The 21,767-nt window shown below is 40.5% G+C and overlaps 2 protein-coding genes across 4 annotated transcripts in view; both read right to left on the minus strand.

Annotated features, from left to right (window-relative positions):
- Nucleotides 1-4,472, minus strand: part of LOC133991080 (retinal-specific phospholipid-transporting ATPase ABCA4-like) — a 38,546-nt gene extending 34,074 nt beyond the window's left edge. For all 3 annotated transcript variants that reach the window (XM_062429543.1, XM_062429544.1, XM_062429542.1), the window contains exons 1-6: nt 4,407-4,472; nt 4,079-4,172; nt 3,841-3,982; nt 3,592-3,731; nt 2,879-3,006; nt 2,482-2,679 (exon numbers count right to left, since the gene is read on the minus strand). In XM_062429543.1, coding sequence (XP_062285527.1) covers nt 2,482-2,679; nt 2,879-3,006; nt 3,592-3,731; nt 3,841-3,982; nt 4,079-4,172; nt 4,407-4,472 — 768 coding nt within the window. The remainder of the gene's footprint in view (nt 1-2,481; nt 2,680-2,878; nt 3,007-3,591; nt 3,732-3,840; nt 3,983-4,078; nt 4,173-4,406) is intronic.
- Nucleotides 4,473-6,766: 2,294 nt separating this feature from the next.
- arhgap29b (Rho GTPase activating protein 29b) overlaps nt 6,767-21,767 on the minus strand; it is a 29,934-nt gene continuing 14,933 nt past the window's right edge. Inside the window, exons 4-22 of the mRNA XM_062428950.1 lie at nt 19,491-19,587; nt 19,177-19,249; nt 18,869-18,929; nt 18,116-18,265; nt 16,965-17,029; nt 16,755-16,865; nt 16,120-16,200; nt 15,623-15,790; nt 15,263-15,400; nt 14,465-14,652; nt 12,927-13,096; nt 12,430-12,564; nt 11,840-11,938; nt 10,877-11,040; nt 10,385-10,573; nt 10,078-10,215; nt 9,609-9,841; nt 8,891-9,191; nt 6,767-8,706 (exon numbers count right to left, since the gene is read on the minus strand). Coding sequence (XP_062284934.1) covers nt 7,537-8,706; nt 8,891-9,191; nt 9,609-9,841; nt 10,078-10,215; nt 10,385-10,573; nt 10,877-11,040; nt 11,840-11,938; nt 12,430-12,564; nt 12,927-13,096; nt 14,465-14,652; nt 15,263-15,400; nt 15,623-15,790; nt 16,120-16,200; nt 16,755-16,865; nt 16,965-17,029; nt 18,116-18,265; nt 18,869-18,929; nt 19,177-19,249; nt 19,491-19,587 — 3,731 coding nt within the window. The 3' untranslated portion in view covers nt 6,767-7,536. The remainder of the gene's footprint in view (nt 8,707-8,890; nt 9,192-9,608; nt 9,842-10,077; nt 10,216-10,384; nt 10,574-10,876; nt 11,041-11,839; nt 11,939-12,429; nt 12,565-12,926; nt 13,097-14,464; nt 14,653-15,262; nt 15,401-15,622; nt 15,791-16,119; nt 16,201-16,754; nt 16,866-16,964; nt 17,030-18,115; nt 18,266-18,868; nt 18,930-19,176; nt 19,250-19,490; nt 19,588-21,767) is intronic.

Below are 21,767 nucleotides of genomic sequence, written 5' to 3' on the forward strand. Positions count from 1 at the left end.
CAGAGGAAAGAAGGAAGGTAATTGCGAGGAAAGAAAGACAGAATGAGGGAGGGAGGAAAGAAGGAAGGAACGAAGGAAGGAAGGAAGGAGGGACGTAAAGAAGGAGGGAGGGAGGGAGGGAGGGAGGGAGGGAGGGAGGGAGGGAGGGAGGGAGGGAGGGAGGGAGGAAGGACAGAAGGAAGGAAGACAGGGGGATGGAGGAAAGTAAGAAGGAGAGAAGGAGGGAGGGAGGAAGGACAGACGGAAGGGAGGAAAGAAGGAACAGTCAAAACAGACGGGGTCAATTTGACCCGGGAGGATGACACAAAGGTTAATCAGGGTTTTTTCACTTGAGACATTTCTATGTTTTTTTTAAATTTATTTATTTGTTATCTTCTCGCTGGTTTCAAGTGGGCGGGGCTCAGTTGGAAGAAACTGATGTCACGTACTCCTGTGTATCACAACTAGGCAACGTTCGAATAAGAGTCTGATGACAGTTGGTGGGTTGTTTGGTTGCTGTCAATCAAATCAGATCACACCCACCTGATGAAGCAGATTAGCTGAGCATGAGAGTGTTAATCTCTTAATAATAATATCAAGAATAAATATAAAGAATAATAATAAAATGTTTTTAATGCTGATGTTCCTTATAGTGTTGCTTTGTGTAATTCCTGTCTGCCCAAAGTCTAATTATTCCTCTGTGTTATTTACATATTAGCCTAATATCTGAACCATTTACTCCTATATTCAAAGTCTTAATTTTGCAGTTAACTCAAGACGTCATCGTGCTCTTACTGTGTCATTCCTACAGACATGTTGTCTAGAGTCCAGTCAACATAGCTACCAGACAGCCAGGTTTGCTGGCAGTTATGTGGACTGATCTCTTCTGAGCGGCACATGTTGATAACGTATTTAAACAAGATGCAGCATCACGACTTACAGAGCACCTCACAGTCTGTGGGCGGGGCCTAGCTAAACCCATTAGAGAAACAGGCCAAGAGGAGGATAATGTCATACTGGGTCTCTGAGCCAGTCACATGACTCACTCAGGCTGGACACTAACAGACATATAGTAAGGTAACTTAAGGTTGTCAAAGAAGAATAGTTCCAATATTATTGTACAAGGTGTGAGGTACTGAACTTTTTACTTTCTCTTTTAGTGCTACTTTAATTTTCTGTGACAAATACTTCAGAGAGACAGCCTTCATACACAAATAAAAATTATACATAAGAGTTTTTTTGTCTGTACTTAAAAAGTATGAGAGATGACATGAGGTATCATTTAGGGGGGAAACTAACACAGGGTTAAAACAGAGCCTGTGGTTTATTCCAAGCTCTAAATAAAGCCTGTGGCCAGTGACCAGGTCTGACACAGTCACCTGGATGAGTCACTAGGGCTCACATGTAGCACTGGCAGTCTCTATATTGAACCAACCATCAAACCACAATGTATTAGGGGAAAAAATGCCCACTGTTGCATGTGTCATCACAAGTATGAAAGTGAAAAAAAAACCCAGAAACAATATTTCATTATCAGCTTGACTAATCCAGTTGCTTACATAAAGAAGCCAAGCTGAGAAAATTTCCAGAGAAGTGGTAAAAATAACAAACTGTTGTGTCAGAGCGAGACAAAAGGAGATGAGCAAATTCAGTTTAAAGTTCCCTTTTAAAATTGTAAGTGTTCTGGGTTCAAAGCCAACATAAAAATACAATAAACATTATACTGGTTTTACTGAGAAATATGCAGATTTTGCTCAGTAAAATACCCCCACGCACCCCCCACCCCCACCCTTTCTTTTGAAATAGTTCACAGTGAATGTACCAAGTAACACAGTGTAGTGAAACATCTTAAAGATATTAAATATTGTCTTCAGAAAACACTAAAACCATCAGTTAATGAAGCTAATGTCTGATATTATTACTTCATGCCACAGAGCTCCATTGTTACATTTATTAAAAACACATCAATGGGCCTTCATTACTATAAATATGGGCACTGCTGTCCATTTTAATTCCTAAATACACCATCCAGCTGCTGGAAATACTCAATAGGTGTATTGTATTGTGTATTAATTACTAAAAATTAACAAATGCACTATTTATTCCTGTATGAGTAACGTCTGCTAAAAACTACAACACCCACGCTGGCACCGTCTGGAAATCTATGACAACCTGTCCTTAACGACTGAAAAGCATTTTAACATGAACTAGTGACTAGGGATTTGAATTTAGTAAAAAACAAACAAGATATAACCAAGAAGAAAACAGGAAGAGAGATATCACGACATCATCCAATCACAATAAATAAATATATAAATATAATAATAATAATTACTAGCATGTCATCCTCAGTGGCCATAACCCAAAAGAATAATCTCTTCACTAAACAAGGAGTAAGGGTGGGGAGGCAACAACATCCTTTAAACAACAATACACAATTTGACACTGATGTGCTAATGCTCACAACAGCTGCATGAAGTCCCTTTCAAACAAGCTACTAACCAGTTTGAAGATTTTGAAGAAGTCCAGATTAGCATACAGGATATCCTCTATCTTCTGCAGCCTTTGTTGACTGAGGGCACACATGGCGTTGCGCACCCCATGGAGGCCCATGCGAGTGGGGAAGATGATGAAGCGCTCCAGCAGGGCCTGGCTGCAGGCTATGTCTTTCAACTGCAGGTCTGGGATGCCGAAGGCAAACTGGAGAACATGAAAAAAGGAGGGAAAAGGTGGAATATTTTCTTTGTTGACTCAGGGATGATGTTTGAAGGTTTAAAGAAGCGTGGTATGTCTCATAGTTAACAAATAGTATTAAACTGGCCCCAAGAATGTAATATTATTCTTCAATATTGTTTTACAAAATGAAGTCGAACCCCTCAGTCTTCCCTCTAAAATGCACCTGTTCTAGTCGTATCTCTGCGTTGACGAGCTCGTAAACTATAGAGTTAGACAGGCCGGCGTCTCGCAACAGGAAAGCTGTGAGAACTTCATCATCCTTCAAAATGTCATTTATCTTCAGCCCACGACCTGAGAAGAGCAGCAGAGATAGTAAAAGGTTAGAACCACTAAAGACAATATTGACTTCAAGCAGAAGTGAACTGCACAGATGAAATGATTCACAACAAAGCCAGGACCTGGTGTGTCAGGGGAAATCTGGAGAGCAGGAAGTGTAAGGAACTGTGTATTTCAAACCTGCACATATGACCACAATAGTGTGAATATTACCAGGGATAAAAGGGCATTTATAGAGAATATGGCACCATTATCTTGGATGTTTTATGTAGTTTACATCCACCAGTAACAAATGTGACATCTGACATTTCAGATAACAGTGAAACCTTATCGTGAATGTAATGAAACAATATAAGAAAACGGAAACATTGAGATTCAGACAGAGAAAAGAAAGTTAAAGTGTGGAGATGTTATGATGGAAACAAGACAGAAAATGAAACACTAACAAAAAGAGGATGTGAAGGCAACAGGATACCAATGTCATGTTTCCAGTCACGTTAAGGTGAATGTCTTAAAGGAAATTATGTCAAGTGGGTTTTTACAACTTGGCCAGAAAGTCTTTTCTCTGCTGAGTTTCACTCTAAAGTTTTTGTCCTTTACCTAACACTGAAGACGGCCTGTTGCGCAATGTTTCCATGAAGTTTGAGAAGGACGACATTTGATTCCAGAGACGGCCGAACTGCTGGACCTCCTGGTCGTTGAGCAGGAGCTCCTGGGCATCGGCGTAAAACTTTGCCAATCTGGAACACAGAGCCAACCACAATAAATATATTATTTATTAAAAATGATATAGATGTTATTCTGCAGTGGGACTAAGTGTTGGCTTGAAAGTGCTTTGGTTAGCCTTACACAGAATTATTATAGTTGGAGACGACTCCTGGAGACTCTCCTCTGGTTGGATATCTGAAGCAGGGGTTGTTGGCATTGCAGAAGATGCCCTGGATCCAGGGTAAGATCCCCGTGGAGGGCATCGCCTTGTTTGGGAAATGACCTGAAGGAGCAAAGATGGCACGTGAATCACCGAACAGTAAATCTACCACATACAAGGAGGCATTTAAAAACATCAGTATTGATTTTTTTTTCTTACACTCATGTTGTTGGTACAGTGGATTGGCCTTCCTTAGCCACACCAGACCAATGAATAACAAGACTGGCCAGAAGATCTCAATCAGGAAGCGAATCTGGACATAAGTGGGAAACATATTTTGTACAGTTAAATACCAGAAACACAGCAGCACCTGTTCAGTTTAATCAAATACAAAAGTCCTCAAATGATCCACCAGTTTGACAAACACTATATACAGTTTATGTTGAGACTGCTACATGATGAAGCTGTTGGAACACCAGCTGTGTTGAATGGACTGTATATAATGTTGTTGATGTTTTGTCCGATCCATTCCCATAGATGGTTTTACCTTCTGCCTCTTGCGGAGAGTCCAGTTTTTCCACAGTAAAAGGCGGATTTGGGAGCTTGTCTTCATCGCTCTGCAGCTCAACCCCTGGAGGGGGTCATCAGACTGAGACAAACCTGCAGACACACAACTCCATCAGTCATGATTCTGCTCTTGCGAAGATATTGGACTACATTTTTTAGGTCTAGCCTTCAGAGGTTGACTTGATTTATACATGACTTTCAAAAAAACATCATCAGATACATTTTTGGGGGATTTTTTTTTTCTTCTGGAAAGGATATACTCTTTTGAAGTGCTCCCAATCAAAAAACTACATCCCTACTGGCTTTACGGTTTATTCTGTAGTCATGTTTATGCAAAAAGAAAGCTTTATATCATTATAAAAACTACTCAAATGTATCGTTCAACACCATTATTAACAAGGTGAAAACATGATGTCATGCAGACTTATTCCAAAAGACAAAATTCATTTTGGAGACACTAAAAAAAAAAACCTCAAACATCAATCACATATAAAGGTTATGTGTACAGATGGCCTCCGAGCATGTTGGACATGGAGTAATTTGTTCACAGTGACGAGTCCAATAGATTACCTCCAGACTGCCAGACTGAGGATGCAGGGACATAAACACTTCAGAGAAACATGAGGACGAAGGCTATTAAAATAAAAGAGGAGAGTAAAAGCTATCATTATGTGTCTGACTCCCTCTGAAATCACCTTATTACCCAAACAGTAATTATACATGACGGGACTTCCTTGCACAAGATTGATAGAAAACATGTAGAAATTCTGTGGCAATCGTGTCTCGTCGTTAAAAAACAATGTTTAAGAAGCCATAACATTAAAAATGAAGTCACAAGGATTTCTGTTTATACAGCAAAACATATATATATATTGCTGCAATCTAGACATCATCAAAACTATGGTGCAGTAATTAGCAACCATACACTGCAACTATCAGCTCTTACATCATCTTCCAATACATCCAATTAAGTCAATAAAAGAATAAGAGAGTTAATTGATAGCCTTACCTCTTATGGAATGATATAGAAGTCATACGACATCTAGAGAAAAGAGGTTCACAAACAAGCTGAAGTAATGGAAGACATTAAAGCAAGGTAAGAAGAGCTCTGCATGACTCCTAGCTGCCCACTCTCTCTCTCCTCTGCCTGCAGGTCAGCAGCACTCCTAATCTGATTGCTCTAATCTCCCAGCTCAACACGGGCAGGCAGAAAAAAAGACAACAGTCATCCATTTTGAGGAAGAATTAAGGCAATATCTGTTAGAGGGAAAAGAGGGATTATCATTTAGAGAAAAAGAAGGGAGGCTACAGGTTTGATCAGGACCAAATGTGTCTTTCCCAAAGCGTCTTTGAGGAAACATTTATCTGCATAGTCACTGTAAATTATTCTGTAAATAAGTCTTTTAGCTCAGCGCCTACATGAATGAATCAGAGTTTTCAGACTTGGGGACATAAGAAGTGACAAGAGGCAGAGACGGTAGTTTTGTTGTGTCGAACACGTCTGAAGTGAGTCACTCCTCTGAGCAGCTCGACGAGGCTGAACAGGTGACATGGGTAATTAAGCTGCGGGAATGTGAAGCCATAACAGAAGCACAGTAAAACCACTTGAACCTGCTGTGAACTATGTGTAAACAGATGCAGCTTACACCCTGAAACTGAGCTCGATTCAAAGTCTTAGCTATGCAGAAATCTGGGCACCCTGGTGGCTAAGGTGTCTACTACTGCGTCTTTCTCCTATTATTTGCTAATACAGCAAAAAAAAAGTAGAAAAGACTGGATGCATGGTTGAAATACAGAATAGGATGCAATGCAATACCATAGGTAGGATAATAAAGTAAATTAATCTCTACAGGGTTAAATTACCTTTCAAAAAGTCTCATGCATGGTTCCCCGAGGCACTAAAGAAACAGAAATACAGTGGGGAGAAAATGAATGGGCAACTGTTTATAACGGATTAATCATTTGAGTCATATTTCGAGCAAAAACTCAAAATATTCTTTGTTCCCAGCTTTTGAAATGTGACAATTTTCTGCTTTCTGATATTTTATACACTAAATGTTTAATCAGGGAATAGATTTTCAGATTAATTTATATTGAAAGAAAAAAATAGTGTGAGCCCTACATCTCTCTCTCTCATCATCTCTGTTTCAATACAGCAAAATATACCCCAAAAATCAGACTGAATACATGACTGAAATACATAATAACAGACTGCAATGTATCAGATGGTGTAAATAATACATATTAAATCTGAAAAGCTCCAAGAAAACCCTTTTTAAATAATTATCTGGGGCACTAAAAAAAACATCTGTATTTAAAAAAATGAGATAGGAACAAAAATAACAGTTTTAACTACATTTTTAATTTGCAGCAGGAACTGTTGCATGTCATTTTTTTCTCCTGTATGGTCACAATAACGCAATGAGACAAAATCACTGTGACAAACATGCAGTATGTATGTATGAATATAAAAAAAAAACGTAAACAGATACATGTGGTTTACATACTGAGAAAAGATGTACCAATCATCGGCTAAAAGGAACAAATTTAAGGGTAAAAGACTTCTTAATAATAAGAACCTCGTGTTAAAATTACTTCCATCTATCCCTTGCGGAACAAAATACAACTTTAAGCCAATTTTAACATTAATGGCAACATTAGAAATTTGAATCTGCATTAAGTGCATTGTGTGATTACAATAAAATATAATTTTTTTTTAACAAATCAAACATTGAACATTGACAACATGAACAAGGAAAACGAAAGGCTTACAATTCTTTACAGGTAGAAGTCAGTCTTGTGGTTGGTACATTTCTTTTGACATAAAAAACTAAATTCATGTATTTGATATTTTTTTTAAAAACATGACACCAATGAATTCAGTGTTGGCATCACACTTCACTTGTTCTGATGTTTTGGTATACCAACCACTGCTGACTATGACGTAAAATATAATATATTAGTACTTATAACACTTTCATGGTTTATTTTCACAGACCTATACTTGCTCCCAGTCTCAGCCTCTTTGATAAAGAATGTTTTTCCCAGTATACACAATGGCACGGATACATTAATATTTACAGGTATAATGTATTTTTTTTTTTTTGGCATCAGACAAAATGGGCTTCTCTGTGTTCGAGCTCCTGCATCCGCCGAGGTCGCAGTCTTTGGTAGACGGGTTTTGACTCGCTGGGACTGAGGTCATCGGGGCTGCTCGGAGGTGGGGACTGAGGGGGCGAAAGGCTGGTGGAGGTGGAGGTGGAGGTCCCGGGGTCTATGGCGCTGTCAGTGGAGTCCTGTGTCTGGAGCAGTGTCTGTGGGGGGCTGGTGAGGGCAGGGGGTGGAGTGATTACACGGGTGGGGCTGGTGGGATTGAGTGAAGAAGTGGTGGTAGTGGTGGTGGTGAGGGTGGTAACGGTAGTAGTCCAGTTCGGAAGTGTCCTAGCTCTGCTGTTCATGGAAACGGGGGGCTTGTAGAAAGTCCCAGGAGGAGGTTGCAGAGTCCTCGGTGCCCTGAGCGTTAGCGGAAGGTTTGATGAGCTCCTAGACTCACTGACTGAAGTATCTGTGTCATTTTCCCTTTTATACATCCAGACAGGCTTGACTGACACTGTGCAGGGGTTGCTGGGGAATATGGTGCTAACACTACTTGTGGTATGGACCAGAGAGGAAGTGGTCGCTGCTGGTATCGACGCCTTAATAGATGGCACTCCAGAGCTGGCGGGTGGCAAGTTGGCCACTATCTTAGCAGTCCTGGGTGTAACATCATAGTGCTTGTACTTCCTGTCCCATGTTCTCCTCTGCATTGCCTGTGTGTCGATGAAAGGCGTGATGTAGTAGGTGCTAACTCTGGACGAGCCGCTCTGCCGGACCTTTTCTGGCTCTGGCATCTCCAGTATCGTTTCGGTGACGGGGTCCCGCTCCGCAGAGCTAGCGTCAGTGTTAGCAGCGGCGTTTCGGTTGTTCCTCTCGCTGAGCTGGGCGGGAGCGGGCAGGCGTTCCAGCGGCATGCTGATCGGCCGAGACACGTGTCTCGTGCGCTGGTTTCGTAGCTGGACCTTTGATGGCACGGTGGTGGTGGTGGAGGGGACGGTGGTGCTGGGACGGCCAAACACTAAGGTTGACCTCTGGACTTCCTCTTGACTAGATGTCTGGATCCCATTGAGTCTGTCCGAGGCTGAGGCGTCTGTTCTGTCTATTCCTGGCTGGACCTCCTGAACCTCATTCAGGATGTGTGAGGATGGGATCACTGATGAGTATCTTTTGAAGACTTTGGCACTCTGAAAGGAAATTAAACACAATCAGAATCTTTGCAGCACATAGTGATATCTAATTTCATTTATAATGTACAAAAAAAAATCATGTCTAAAAATGTTTTAATAGGACAGGTAACTTAATAGAACATTGCTAATACTATATACACCATACTGTTTCCACTGTATTCATCCCTTTAGACCTCCTCACCTCTTTGATGTCCATCAGGGAGGCGGAGTGTCTGCTGAGCCGCTGCAGCTTCTCTTGGGGCGTGAGTCTGGGGGACGCCTGGCCAGTGATGGCGAAGTCAGAGCAGGTAAGAGGTGACGTGTCAAAGATCGCTTTATAGTGTCGCACCAGCAATTCCACCATCAAGGCCTGGTAGGGGTAGTCCACCAGGGAGGAGAGAGACACCTCGGCGTCCGTCTGCCGCGGCTTCACCAGCGTGGGGCCAAAGATGATGCCCAGGTTACTTGCAGTCATCTTGTTCTCTTCTGCCTGCTCTGTCACTCTGTGGCAGTACAGAGAAATAATGAGTTTAACTTCCAATAAACTTACTCGGAATCAGAGTGAGATTGACATTCTTAAAGACGAATATTAACCTTATACAATACATGATATGGAAATGTTTTTACAGAGCCTTCTGCAATAACAAATACATTTCACAACACTTAACTTCCTATTATTTTTAGAATCATAATTGTGTAAATATAGAGAACAGAATTAACACGTATATTAAAAAAAAAAAAATGTCCGATTTCAACACCAACTAAACGAGACTTATAATAGAGCATGGACTTTTATGTGTCACTTCCTCTGTGCTTTAGGGGAAGTCTCCATTTCCCTTGGAGACTGTTTACGGTAACGCGAGCAATAAACAGAAATCCTTAGCATGAACTAACAGCAGGTGTTTGTTTACAGCCCTTACCTGTTTAGATGGGCGATAAGATAACGCAGAGTCTTGAAGTTGGCTGAAGGCAACTGGCAGAGCAGGTCTCTGATCTTGAAAATGACGCGTTTAAGGTGGATGCTCGGACCACATTTTTCTGCTGTCTGGGTGCTCTGTTGTTTATCGGCCTCCTCCACTATCACTCTCTGGCACTCTTTGGCCAGGCCGATGATGTCATTGTAGTATCGGTACAGGATCAGCGGCTCAGGTAACTGTAGGCAGAAAGGAAACAGGGCTGTGTTGTTTGTCTCTGGCAGTGAATATATTTTGTGATATTGCATCATGGGGATGAACAGACATCTTTAACTTCCTCCTGCTATACTAACTACAACTTAACTACAATTTAACACTAATTATCACAATATCTACCTTTTTATACTTCCACATAAATATAATTGTCATTTTTTAAAAACCCTTCTACCTGTTCAGTAAGCATTTTAAGACCCACCTGTCTCAGGTAGAGTTTGAGGACATTGCTGATGTCGTGAGGCGAGAGGTCCGACAGCTCAACCAAGTCTTTCCCATTTTCAAAAGCCTGACAGAGCTTCTCGACACGCGATTTGGCACCATTCACACGATAAATGCCCTGTGAGTCAAAAAAAAAGAAGAAGAAGAGCATGTATCACTGAAAGAGACAATCAGTCCAGTCAGCATGTTTTTCACCATGAGGTAAAACTTTTATATTTTAGGTATAGTAATTAAATATGTCTGTAGAGAACTATCCTAACTGTATGCATCATGAAAACTGACTTTACCTTGATGTTGAGGGCTCGACTTTCAATCTCAGAAGTGCACTTCTTGATGATGAATGGGACTCCATCTGAGCTGTTCTTTGCTGCTTGGGAAAAGTCGATACCGAAGAGTTGCAGTCGGCCCTGCAGCTTTTTATGACCACACTGGATAGCAAGCGTCTCTAGACACTTCTTATGGCAGGCCAGGGAACACTGGTGAATGAAAGAGGAGAGAAACGGTCTAAAATGAACACTTACATCAAACAAGGTCTAACAATTAAATATCTTACTTGTATCTTACAGTGTGATCTTAACATTTTAGGTTTTCAAATACTAGCCATACTATTTATATTGCATATCATTCATTTGCAATAACTGAAATGTACCAGATAGACTGCTATAATATCAAAACTACATCATGACTGTGGCTGAAAAAGCTTTCCGCCACACTGATCTGTCAAACAGGTAACACCATTATCATTTTTTAAGCTAACAGAATAGTATATTATACTGTACCTCCTCACACTCCGCTCCATGGAAAACAACCAGACTGTCACACTCCCTACATTTAGATGGGGCTCGCAGTTTTCTCAGCTTGTGTGTTTGAGAAGCTTTGGACATCTGAGCATTTCGGAAGGGACCGGGAGAGCTGGCCGTCTCTGTCACCATCTCTGCCAAACCTGAAAATCAGAGCAGCCGATGAGGGAAATTACCAGTCATGTGACATCATGCCGAATTCCTGTCAGTAACGTGACTGATATTTGATCAGAGCAGTAATAACTAGACTTTGGTAGGAGGGAAAATTAGAGAAGTAAAATTAGGATGCTATCACTACTGTAAAATTAAACACATTGTAACAGTGCAGGAGCAGTTAATCACATGAAATACGCTAAACCCACAGGAGGCATATGAAGTCAGCCTAATAACCGTATTATATTGCTATATACATATAGAGCTACTATTATAGCACATTTAGCATACTCTGACTTCCGGTTCATTCACAGTAACACATGTTAAAAAAAATTAGGTCAAAGAGACAAGCGGGTCCTGCTGCTTCACGTCAAAATGAGAAAATAAACATTTACACTGACAAAGGAAAGGTCAGCATAGATACAGGAAGTGTAAGCAGGGGCAGTACGCCAAAACTAACACGACCCCCTATCAGTGCAGCTCGGTCGAGTATAAAAACACTTGATGTAAGCAAAAATCCTCCAGAGAGTCAGACCCACACAAAACCACCTACAGTACAATTGTGAGGTGTGCCATAGTCTCACTATTTCTCCCCCTTCTTACACAACTTCCCTGTCACATACAGTAAACACACACACACACTGGCTGGCTGCGTTGCATCAGACACAAGCCCAAAATTGGCATACGCATTAGCATGGATCTTCCTGAAGAGAGGAGTGTGCATAATACACACCCATACGAACAAAACACACACACACACACACACACACACACACAGACATGTCTTACCGTTGTCTGAGGGCGAAGGTGGCTCCCTCTCATCCAGGTCATCAGCAGAAGACATAGTTCCAGTGGAGGGAGTTCTGGGCAGACGTCGTTTGAAGTCACCTGCACAAATAAATGCAAAGCAAGAATACATTTGTACATATCCACGTACAGACACTAACAGTAACGTGCTAATGTGTAGTTTTATAATGGACTCTGCCATATGCAGTAAAGAGAACAGATAGTAGATAACAGCATGTTGGATTAGGATTGAACACTTCAGTCGGACTTGTAGTTTCATGTGTAGAAGGAAGTGTACCCATTCCAGGGCTGAGCGTGGCTCTGGTGAACAATGAGGAAGTTTCACTTCACAGATTTTATTAAATGAAGGAAGCGTAATAATGAGCTCCACCATCCTCCTTTAGTTATGATTTGAATCTCAAAATCAAGCTATGAATGTTTTAAATGACATGATTTGGGTGTTTAATTAATAATACATATTTTTTAACTTATTTGCACAAGTACTTCCTCTCCTTGTCGCCACTGTCAGTGTTTTTATTTTTACACAAACCCTCTTTTAAACTATGAAAAAACTTGGCATAAACTCCTCATACCTGGACTGGCGGTGGGGGAGTCCATGGACCTCGACTCGCTGCTTCCTCCGGCACTCTCCGAGTCGCTGCACATCCCGCCCTGGCTCCCCTGACTACTGGAGGCCCAGGCTCTCAGCGGGGCCTGGCTTCTCAGTCCTGCAATGAAAACACACAGACCACCGGTCACACACACAAACAGAATAACAATAGAGGAATACAACTAAATGACAGCTGCCTGTTTAGGATATTCTTAGCAGCAGTTTCAGGTTATTTTCGGAGCAGAACAGTCACACGGTTATTCCAGACTTAAGATGAGTAGGCTGTTGATTTTAGACCTAAAGCATTTCCATGACTCAGAAAACAGAGTCTCTCAGGGCAAGTTCCTGAAAAATAAAGAATTACCCAAATCTACAGTAGTGTAATTTTGTTGATGACTGTTAATTTGCTTAAATGTTATCACTCATTTTGTCAAAGTGGATATCAAACGGCATCTTTTGAGACATTTTGAGCATAGGCACCTTGTATATCTGTGCTGCTGTTGGACCTCCTCTCGCTGATCTTTGCAGGCCGGTGCAGAGGACTGTCCACTTCGTCTCCGCTAAGGACGTCGCAGGAGGTGATGGACGCCTGCGACAGGTTGCCGTGGGAGGAATGAGTGCTGCCCACTGACCTTTTGTTGAACACAAACCTGGGGAGATAAAGTTAGCATTTAAAGCTTTTGTGTGATGAATTTAATGGTAAATAAGATTTTTATTATCCACTAGCAAACTGTCTTTATATCACAGCGTACGTTGGGGTTGTTTATCAACACCAGCAGTGACGCACCATTACTCCACCCCACACTGAAACTGTTAGCTTTCATTTTCTGTTATGTGATAAGGCGGTAAGCACTTCCTGTCGATGAGAGGCCTCTCAATGTTTTTATAATTTCATAGTTGTAAATAAATATAGATTAAATCATGAAGTTAAATATTCTCCTTTTAATTAGCAACAATCCAGGAATTTTATGGAGATGCAAGTTGTGGTATAAACATAATTAAGACTGAAAGAGAGAAGGTTAGGAACTGAAACTATAATAAACCCAGTTAACAGCAGACCACTGCACCTTATAATAACACGCATAACACGTCTGTGGTTTCACAGTCATGGAAGAACTAACATTTCTCAAGCACTAAATTCACATTGTTATTCACAAAGCTGTTTTTCAGTCAACACCCGTGATTTATGCTTTAATGCTCGTAGAGCGAGAAACAATATCAATCATCATAACGTAATTAACAGAGTATGAAGAAAGCGTTTTATGAGGCACTGCTTATTTTCTTAATGGTAGGTAGTGAGAATGTGCGTGTGTGTGTGTGTGTGTGTGTGTGTGTGTGTGGGAAGCTGAATGTGACCCGGCTTTGACAGTGTAAGTAGAGTCAGTAGAGTAAACCAGAGCCAAACTCTCAAGCTCACAATCTCCTCTGCTGCATTCAGCCTGCGCCACAGATATTTCCTGAGGAAGGGCAACAAATTCAACACGCATTCTGTCTCTCCTTGCTTCTCTCTCTCTCTCTCCTCCCCTCTCTCTCTCTCTCACTTCCTCCCACTCTGAGTCACTATTACCTTTGCTGAAAGAAGAACTGCACGACATACAACTATGAGGAATGAAAACTTCTAAAAAAGGATGGGAGAGACTTTCAGATATTTTGAAACACTGTCCTCTAAAACGGAGGTTTAATTCAAAAAGACACGACGCAACTGCACAAATACAAATATATATAACCTCGGCTGGACTCATTTAACATTGAATAACTCATATTATGAGTGCATGTACAACAATGTACTCTGAGACCAGTGTGTTTAAACTACACTAAGCCTTCATAGAGAAGTATAACAAACAGATTTCATGAGCACATCTGTGAAAATAATAAAATGCAAAGCTGAGGAGGTTTCACTCTGACTCTGGGGATGTTTGTCAAAGCATAGCAGCTTCAAAGACATTTTTCTCGTTATCATTACTAGCGGAGTAAATACAGAAACCAGAGTCTTCGTCGGTATTTATACTCATTAGTACCTGGTATTGTCAGAGGAGACGGAGTCTGAGTGTAGGCGTTCTTTGGGCAGATTTCTGGGAAGGTTACGGACAAACTCTGAATAGCATTCGCCCGGTATGTACAGCTTTGCACTTTCACTCAAGGCCTGGTAGTGGGCAGGTAGCGTCACAGTCTGGGCCTGCTGTATTTGAAACCAGTTCACTGTCACCTGAAGAAAGAGAGATTAAAAGTTGAATGAGTGAATAAAAGACTGACTGGTTGAGTGAATCAAGTACTCTAGTAGCCAGAATAAAAGACAGGCCGACAGTCTTCTATGTGTTATTACTGACTTTCCATTCACTCCATTTAGTACCAAATTAGAACAAATGTTGATTCAATTCAACCATAGAATAAATAAACAAGGATTAAAAACTTCACCAAGCATTTACTCTGTGTACTTGAGAGACCTCTGAAAAGTGTTTTTAATATTCATTTCTATGGACTCAATTTAACCACTGCATAAATATGTACGACAGTAAATATGAAATGGCTTGTTATGTTAGTTTTAGCTTTAAATGTTGCTATTCCAAGCCAATTTATAACACAATTCTCTATTATATGTGTAATATATATGTAATATAATGATGATTTTATATAAGTGGTAAACCACAAGAAGCACATAGTGTTGTAAATAATACATGTAGCACATAAAGTACCAGCCCCATCAGCAATGGTTTGATCATATTAACTTTAACTGTTTCTGAACTGATAATCATTTTAAGTATCAAGCTGCTTTATATCAGTTTTTTTTTTACATGCATTACGTAAACTTTACTCACCGCTTTGAGTGTGAGGTCACACTGGAAGACCATCTCTCTGATCTGTGTGAGGATGGTGCTCTTAGCGTTGGCCAGATCCATCTTCCTGACGCCTGCGTCAGCCAAACAGATCTGGTACTGGTCCTGGGCCTCTTCCGCCTATCCGAGATAATAAATACAGAGAACGGTGTGAGGATGTGACAGAAACACTACTTCTCCTGCTGGCACATGAGATCATATACAGAGACGGCAGCCTATGCCACTATAAATTGTCATGGTGTAATAAATCCCATGCATTAGGTGATAAAATATAGGAGTTATTATTAGATGCTATTTATTATACCGATCTGTTTCCCCCCCTGTTATCTTCTTCCCGCCTACCTTCTGCAGTGCCTCCTCTTCTAGCCTCCTCTTCTTCTCCAGATGTTTGTTGCCAGCATTAGACTGCTCCTCCTGGGAGCGGCTGGTAGATGAGTGGGCTTTCTGGTACTCCTCTCTCCTCTGGGCTTTTAGCGCTCGTGCCTTACGCAAGCTTGTGTCCGCCTCTTGCTGTGAAAACCACATAATTCAGCCACATAAGCTCATGTGATGAAAATATGACAAAAGGTGGCTGACGGCTCCCACAAATATAAATAGCCTGTGTAGCTGATTAACCTTACATGTAAAGTGATACGGTGCAGTATGCAAACCGCCATCCATGAAAAAAGCAAAAATATTTGATTGTGATTTTGTGCTTTTGCCACTTTATAACTATAGTTTGACTGCAGTGAAATTTATATATTTGACATCTCCTGGCTGGCCACACAGAAAAAGGAAGACTGGTAGTATTGCTGTGCAGCGTGTATCTAATTGTGTCTATACAGAGATTCATCACACACCATTTTCTTTTGCTCCCTCTGCCACTGCTCCTTGATTTCTTTCCTCAGCTTGTCCAGTTCATTCTTGCGAGTCAGAAGAGGCTGCAAAAGAATACAAGCTCAATTTCAAAAAGGGTCTTTTTTGTCTGGATAAGTTTATTCTTAAAAGCCGGTCCTGATAAAGAATATTACTGTAGATAAGAAGCCTTCAGGGAGACATGACACCACAGGATAGTCTCAAACTTTTCAGGTCCAAACTTTCTAGGGCCAGTTTCTGGTTGGGTCTCATTTAAACTGCCAAATGTTGAGTGTATCTAAAATTTGGACTGGAAATGACATTCCTCAAGAACAAATAAGCAAATTACTGACTCGAATGTGGCTTCATCCTGTTAAAACCTGCCTCGTACTTATAGATTGCTACATTTTGCACAGGAGGTACAGTCATGCACAATGAATTTCACTTTCAGTTATCTTTGTCTACTTTTTATGAACATTGCTGTCACAAAAATGTAATAAATAAATGGTAGAGGCAGTCATTGTCTATAAAATGCTTAAATGAACCCAACAACAGATGTTTTGGAGTTTACCCAACTGGTTTAGAGACAGATAAATGAACAGACTCAAGCACTCTACGTGGGATTATTGTCTCTTCCTACCTGTATGAATTTATTGGTCTGAAGAGCCACTGCAGATTGTACAAGCAAATGGTTGTATTCAATCTCATTCTTAAATGTGGAAACGTAGATATCGCTGAATGGCATGTAGTCCTGTTGAAAAAATGAATGTTTAACTGTTTCTTAATGTTTATTTTATATTACTGTATAATTACACATCAATGAAGTCAATACTACAATAAAATCACTTACCTGTTGACTTGCCAGTGTCTTTCCAGACTCAGCCATTTTGATATAACTTTTAGCATACTCGATATCTGAAAGAGAAACAGGATTATTTATGTCTGCAATCACTGTCAGCTCATTTATTTATAAAAAGGCGTGGGTAACGCATGTCATCTGGTTGCGTAATGCTAGCCTTTCAAGAGCTGGTTGATATATTACACATTACATTCCACACATAGCAGTATGTAACAAGAAGAATGTAGATTACTCCATAGATGACACCATAAATGAGACAAACAGGCAAATTGGTTTAATCTGAGGCTGCAAAAATAAACACAACATATCAGGAGGATTAAATATATATACCTTCATTCCTGTAACAAGAGCTGCACCCAATTCAGGTGCAGCCCACTTAAAAGGCAATTTATTCTACATAGTGACCACAAATAGAGGAATATTCTGTGTATATGAAGAAAGTAACACAGTATATCCACAATAAGTTTGATTCTGAAATTATTTATCTGTAACTATGAACATATAAGTCCTCATTTCTGACTGACGGAGGTGAATTTCCTTCTTGAAGACCATACTGCCATGACTGAATGGCTGTGAAATGCCCACATACTCTTCCTATTACTTACTTCTGAACTTAACAGTCTAAGGGTTTATAATAATTTAAGGGTCTATATGCAAAATGTTACTTCAGACCTTACAGATAACTCTCATTGCCTTGATTCTTTGTCTTGAATGAACTGTAAAATAGTTTAAATGCCTCAATCATAGCTACGAGTGTCCAATACGACGGTATACATTGTGTGATGACAGAAAAATGTCATTAAAAATCATTTATTATGTTGTGTCGCAAATCACACTCAGTACACAATACTAATAATAAAATGCGTTCAAAGTCAAGACCAAAATATTTTATATATTATTATATTTTGTTATATTTGCACAGATTTTCAGTTAAGTGAAATCAAATGCAAATGTTCCAAATAAAAGGATGAGTAAGTACCTTTTATTTATCGAGTATATAATTAAAGTATATAATTTAAAATAATAATAAGAGCCTTTCCATGAGGTCATTTTTCATAAACTACTCATTCATTGAATTCACAGAAATATATATATATATATATATATATATATATGATTTAGTTCATATCATATAGGCCTACCCAAAGCCAGTCTTTTTTCCATGCAGGCAAGAAGGTCTTTGATGTACTTGGACCAGGCCTTGGCATAGAGTAGCGCAGACTCCACCCCGCTGTCATTCTTCAGCAAAGCCAAGTCAACTTCTTCCTCCCGTGACAACGGCACCTCTGGGCCTGGGGTGGGGTGGGGGGGGGGGTCAGCAGAGAAGACACAGACACGTTAAAATAAAGTGAAGTGAAAGTGTTGGACTGAACTGTCTGAGTTGTACTATGCCAACAGACATGAGTAGGAGGCACATGAAAAACCCATATTTGAGGTGAGGGAGTTGACAGTGTAGGAGGATGCAAAAAAAAGTGCTTGCTATCTTTTATAATAGTCTAACAGTGTTGTTTTTTACACTGTGATACACCTCTCCCAGCTGCCTGCTTGCTTTCTGTATTCAACACAAACCCCATGTGTTTCCCATCCCACACGGAACTACTCCTAAACAGGCAAGGAATGTCAAATATGTGGATGGAGAGGGGAAATCGAGCAGCTAGTATGAAAAAAGCAGCAGAAATAACAGGGGTGGAAGCAGAGGTTTAGGGTGGGTCTACCTCAGGCATTCAAAGAGTCCAAAGCCTAAATCACTCTTGCTAACTCACAAGCTGCCTCGGGCTACACAGCAACCGTTAAGCACTTTGTAATCCTGCCTTTAATGGCGATTACATTTCAGGATCCATTTATTTTACAGATTGTTTCGGAGGTTAATGACTCTGAATCTGAATAACACTTACCCACGAGGTCATTTTTCTCTGAAGCGTATCCCTCAGGATCCACGGAGAGGTTGTCAAAAGACTGTGATAAAGACATTTGAGATTATAAAGGAGGGAAACAGCAGACATACAATCAAAGTCAGACATCAGAAGCTCCTGGGTTTTCAACACCCCAATTAAGTACAGAAAGCAAGTCTTTGAGGCTTTTTTTTAAAAATGGAGGCGTGGTAAAATTACTACTTTAAGTGCAATCTTCTGAAAACCCTCATGTTTGAAAACAAAGCCTTGAATCTGGCTCAAAATCTGAAAAAAAAAGAAAAATGTTTCACCCTGCTTCTCCTGTTCGGGGGGATCCCCAACCCTGAGCCGCTGTCCACATCTCCCATAAGGAAGTCAGAAACTCTAAAGGGGGCAGATACATGACAGAATCAATGATAAAGTCACTGTTTGCAAATTGCCTTAATTAATAAAGTGATGATACAGAACAGTATTCTCTTCTATAACAAAGTAAAATATAATAATAATAATAATAAGGTTAACAGGACACACTCAACAAGCCTAAAATCAGCCATGTTACACAAAAAAGTAGTAAAAACAAAAAAAGTATGGTGGTGTTGAAAAGGTAAACAAGTGTTGTACTCACACATTGCCGAATGTGAATGCCAAAGTGTCAATGGATGCGTGTATCTCGCCAAATATAGCTTTTTTGTTTTCTGGGTTCACTTCCTTGAAGTTAACGCCTGTGGAGAGTGATAAAATACACACAAAAAACTTCAGCCATAGAAAAAGCATTGCTAACAACCAGCTTATGTCTACTCAATCATTCAACAAAAGGTATTTACACAGCCAAGGCCTGGATGTGGCTGGACTGTGAACATTTAACACATGAACAATACATCACATTTTAGAGGCCAAAAAGTGATGATGTAATAAATGCAGTATGAAGATCAGTGTTGGATTTGTGTTTTGTTTTGTACCTGCAAGTGTTGAGACCACAGTTAAACATTTAGCTGTTGCAGGGAGTGGTTTATAGTCTCTACAAAAGGCTTAAAGTCATTTCAACATGCTACTCGATGACAGACAAAAAGTCAACCCCCCCCCACCACCACCACCACCACCACCACCACCCTCCCCAGAGCAGTTTTAAAAGTCATGACAGTGTCTTGACTTTTAAAGAAAGGCAGTGAATAGTTTACTAAAAACACAGAGAAGACAGTCTGCGGCAATGACTCGTATCCCTTTCCTACCAAATGAAAAAAAAAAAACAGCTTCTGGGAAATCTTCAAGGATGGATGTTCAAGGAATTTTCAAAAGCAGTCTCAAATATTCCCTCCTCGGGTCCAAAGCGTTATAATCCCATACGTCTTCTTCCATGTCGATTATAAACAGAAAAGGAAATCAATCGTACGCATTTCTTGCTTTGAGATCAATATAAAGAAATGTAAGAATCTTAACGAGTTAACGAACTGTGAGGCCGTCGATGATGATTGATAAATCTTTGAGAACATGCGCACACAGCTCTCCTCTTCAGGAAACGCTTTACTCAGCAAGAAGAGATTTGTAGAAAGCAATCCGAGGAACCGAAGACACAGGCAGTGAATACTTCCTGTCTACCCTGCAACAGGAAACACTCTCGCAGCTTGAGTTCTGTGACATGCAACACTACTGACAACCATAACAACCCTTACCTTTTTCTCTAAGTCAGCCCGGTGGATCCGAAAACCTCGCTAATGTCAGTCAGTTGCTCGGATAAAAAAAAAAAAGCTTTAAAGAGTCTCCAGATTGCTTTCTAGCCTTTGTGCTTCCATTTTCTCTTCATGAAAGCAAACTCAATCCCCATTAATAGTGGTTGGCTAATTGTAAATTCCCAGCCTATGAAGAAGCACGGTAAGTTCATGGCATCCTGGGCTGGGGAGGCAACCCCGCGTTCCAGGGAGACTCCTGAGGACACCGAGAGAGAGAGAGGAGACGTGGTGGTGCGAGCCTCCCTGCCGTGCACCTCACTGGCCCTGAATGCTAGCGTACAACTCTGCACTGACTTCTTCCTCAGGACATCCTGTGGGTCTCATAACAATGATTCCAGAGCTCTGCCCCCCTTGTCACGGCTGAAATATGGAAACTGCATCATTCAAGTACAGGGGCCATTGTTTTCTCACAGTTGAGCCATAACTGGATCAGTTAGTCTGTGAAAAATGACTTCATGTCTTACCATAACTTAATTATCTGGTGTTGCTGGTCAATGTAGTTTACTGTCATACACTGGTTTTAAGTTAAAAGACATTATCACTGACCAAGATGCTTTTCTTAGATCTATGAAATAACCTTACAAGAGGTTTATCGGCACAGGACAGATTTATCTTTCACACTAAACGAGATTGATTGCAAAAAACAAATACAATCTGTCAACTGACAGCGTCTTCTCTAGACAAAAAGGGGACAGGGAGCAGGGAAAGAATTTCAATAAGTTGAGGAAGTTGACACTTTTATTGCAGTGCCCTGCAGTTTTTCAGGAGGAGGAGGAGGGGAAAACTTTCAAAATGGGACCAGGAAAGAAACATTGTCTGGGTGTGCTTGGAGCCAACAGGAGTCTGTGCAAAGATCATAACACAAACACAGAGTACGCTCAATTTAACTAAAGCTTTCTGTGTCTGGAATTAAACTATTATACAGCTGAGTGGAGCTGAGCAGGCTCTTGATAGTTTCAGGCTTATTAAATATGTGCCTTCGGTGTCAAATGAAAAAAAAACAATAGTAGGAGAGGAAACATCTACATGTAAATGGTATTTGAAACTTGTTAGGCAACCATGTGTTTGTAGAGGGAGGGAGGGAGGGAGGATTTTTTTGCTTCCAATAAACTCTGGCAGCTGTCCAAATGCCCCAGGTGTCATGACTGAGCATCAAAGAGCAACATGAGTGAGTA

This window comes from Scomber scombrus, chromosome 11 (assembly GCF_963691925.1).
Source record: "Scomber scombrus chromosome 11, fScoSco1.1, whole genome shotgun sequence".
Taxonomy (NCBI): domain Eukaryota; kingdom Metazoa; phylum Chordata; class Actinopteri; order Scombriformes; family Scombridae; genus Scomber; species Scomber scombrus.